This window comes from Penaeus monodon, chromosome 12, assembly GCF_015228065.2.
Source record: "Penaeus monodon isolate SGIC_2016 chromosome 12, NSTDA_Pmon_1, whole genome shotgun sequence".
NCBI classification, from domain to species: domain Eukaryota; kingdom Metazoa; phylum Arthropoda; class Malacostraca; order Decapoda; family Penaeidae; genus Penaeus; species Penaeus monodon.
The window spans coordinates 50,044,432-50,046,931 of NC_051397.1; the positions used below are offsets into that span (position 1 = coordinate 50,044,432).

General features: G+C 40.3%; 1 protein-coding gene across 1 annotated transcript in view; it reads left to right on the forward strand.

The window, feature by feature from the left end:
- Positions 1 to 1,195: 1,195 nt before the first annotated feature.
- LOC119579565 (testis-specific gene A8 protein-like) overlaps positions 1,196 to 2,500 on the forward strand; it is a 3,495-nt gene continuing 2,190 nt past the window's right edge. Inside the window, exon 1 of the mRNA XM_037927484.1 lies at positions 1,196 to 1,221. Coding sequence (XP_037783412.1) covers positions 1,210 to 1,221 — 12 coding nt within the window. The 5' untranslated portion in view covers positions 1,196 to 1,209. The remainder of the gene's footprint in view (positions 1,222 to 2,500) is intronic.

Genomic DNA, 2,500 nt, shown 5'->3' on the forward strand with positions numbered 1-2,500 from the left:
AAAATTTTTTCCCCACGTACAACTTACATTTCTTCTTCCAATCATACATTATTTTACTCATCCACGTATCAACTTACATTTTCTTCTTCCAGTCATACATTCATTTTACCCATCCACGTATCAGCTTACATTTTCTTCTTCCAGTCATACATTCATTTTACTCTTCCAAATATCCACTTACATTTTCTTCTTCCAATCACACATTTATTTTACCCATCCACGTATCAACTTACATTTTCTTCCAATCATACATTCATTTTACCTATCCACGTACCAACTTACATGAATTTTCCTAACTCTCTCACTCCATCCCTCTCTCCCTGTCTGCCTGTCCTCTTGGCCTGAACACCCTCGCTGCTCCTTCTGACTCCTCGACCTTTCTAACATGTTTCCTACGGGGGGGGGGGGGATTGATTCGTTTTTCTCAACAGCATTGACATATTTCTTCTTAATCTAGAATTCGAAGGTCGTTATATATATATAGATAGATAGATAGATAGATAGATAGATAGATAGATAGATAGATAGATAGATAGATAGATAGATAGATACATAGATACATAGATACATACATATTTTTCGTCTAGGTGGGTTAGCCTGCTATTAAGGAGATGAGGATTTTTGTGTGTGTGGGTTTGTTTATTGATGTCTACTTGTTATTTGTTATTTTCTTTGTCTTTTGCAGAGATGTAGGAAGTTGGTGATCAAAGAATGGTGTCCGAAGATAGAAGGAGAAGGAGAAGGAGGAAAAGAAGGAGGAGGAGAAGCAGGAGGATGACAAAGTGTAGGAGGATGAGTTAGAGGCTGTTGGAGTAGCAAGAGAAATAGCCACAGGGAGGGTATCCTTTGGGGGGGGGGGGGGGAATAGGAGGAGAAGGAGAAACAAATAAAGAAGGAAGAGGAGAAGAACCAAGAAGAGCAGGAGCAGGAGGAGGAGGAGGAGGAGAGGGGACAGGAGAGAGGGGAGAGGAGAGCGGAGAGAGGGGAGAGGGGAGAGGAGAGTAGGGAGAGGGGAGAGGGGGGAAGCAAGAGGGGAGAGGGGACAGGAGAGAGGAGAGAGGGGAGAGGGGAGAGGTGGGAGGGGAGAGGTGGGAGGGGAGAGAGGAGAGGGGAAAGGGCAAGGCGCGCCAGGGGTCATGAAGGGACGAGGTATATAACGGTGAGAGGAGACCTCCTTCCACACATTCTCTCTTGCCTCCCCAAGCCAACATGCGTATTCTGGTGGGTACAATACCTCGCTCTTCTCTCTCTCTCTCTGTGGCTTTGTCGGCTTTTATCGGCTTAACCTCCTCCAGCTTTTGGGTGATCTATATGCAGTGAAATGCATTCGTGGACAGTGATGCCTGCATACCGCCAGTGCTCTCGACTCTGCCATGCTTCTTGTTGATCGTCGATTACTTTCAGGTTTATTGCCACGCATGTCTTTCATTCCTTTACGTATCCACATTTCCCTGTATTTATAGTATTTGCATATCAATCATGAGAGTCCTTATACCCCACCAACCTCAAAAGTAATATCTTATAGTTTAAGAATTTAAAACAGCCATGGAGCTTTAAAATCATCATAGTTTCAACTCGGGAAACAGGAATTTAGTGATATTTGATAGTGATAGTGATAGATTACCAGGTCCCGATGCCATGTACTAAAAGGTTATGTTGACGTAGGTTTGAAATATTCTCCCGGTAGCAGATGTCAGCAAAGGTATATGGCCTGGTTTGGTTTTGCTTAGTAAGATCGTTGTCGTGTTTTTGTGATTAGTGAATTATGCGTACAGGTCCTCTATTTCTCGTGCATTTTCATATTGATAATTACCTAATTGCTTAACATTTCCATGCATCGCTCTATAATGATAGTTTCGACTCAGTTAAAAATTGAATTCGCTTGAATAGAAAAAAAATATATATATATATTAGCCCTCGTTCGTATAACACAAATTCTATCAAGTAGACGATTTAATAAAAACAAAAAAGGAAATTGATGGTGGCAAGTGGCAATAATTGGATTAAAAAAAAAAAAATTCCTTGTACTTCAAAAAGACCAAGAAAATATGCTGAGGTATTTGTCTAACCTGGACGAGGCATTTTCTATCTCTTTTTTTCCACATGAAGGGACTAGTTCTTATATATTTTTTGCCTTAAAAGAGGATTTCCATTTACATGAACATGTGAGCCGAGGAATGTTTAAAAGGTCGACATGCATTCACACCCGACATCAAGCACAAGCATTTATGTGCATAAGTATTTATATACATAGGTTATATGCATACATGGCATATTATATTTTTGCAGTTTCACTTATATGTTCAGCATGATATAAAACATATTTAACCTAATAAACGTTTTATTGTATCTCGAATCATGAAAAAATAGAACATTTTTATCGACATAAAAAAACATGTTCCTTATCACCATTACCAGTGTAAGTTGTCTCTTGAGGGCAAGGCTGCAGGTGCCCGTCCGGACTTTCTGCTAACTTTCAACTTCTTGATTGAAGACTGAC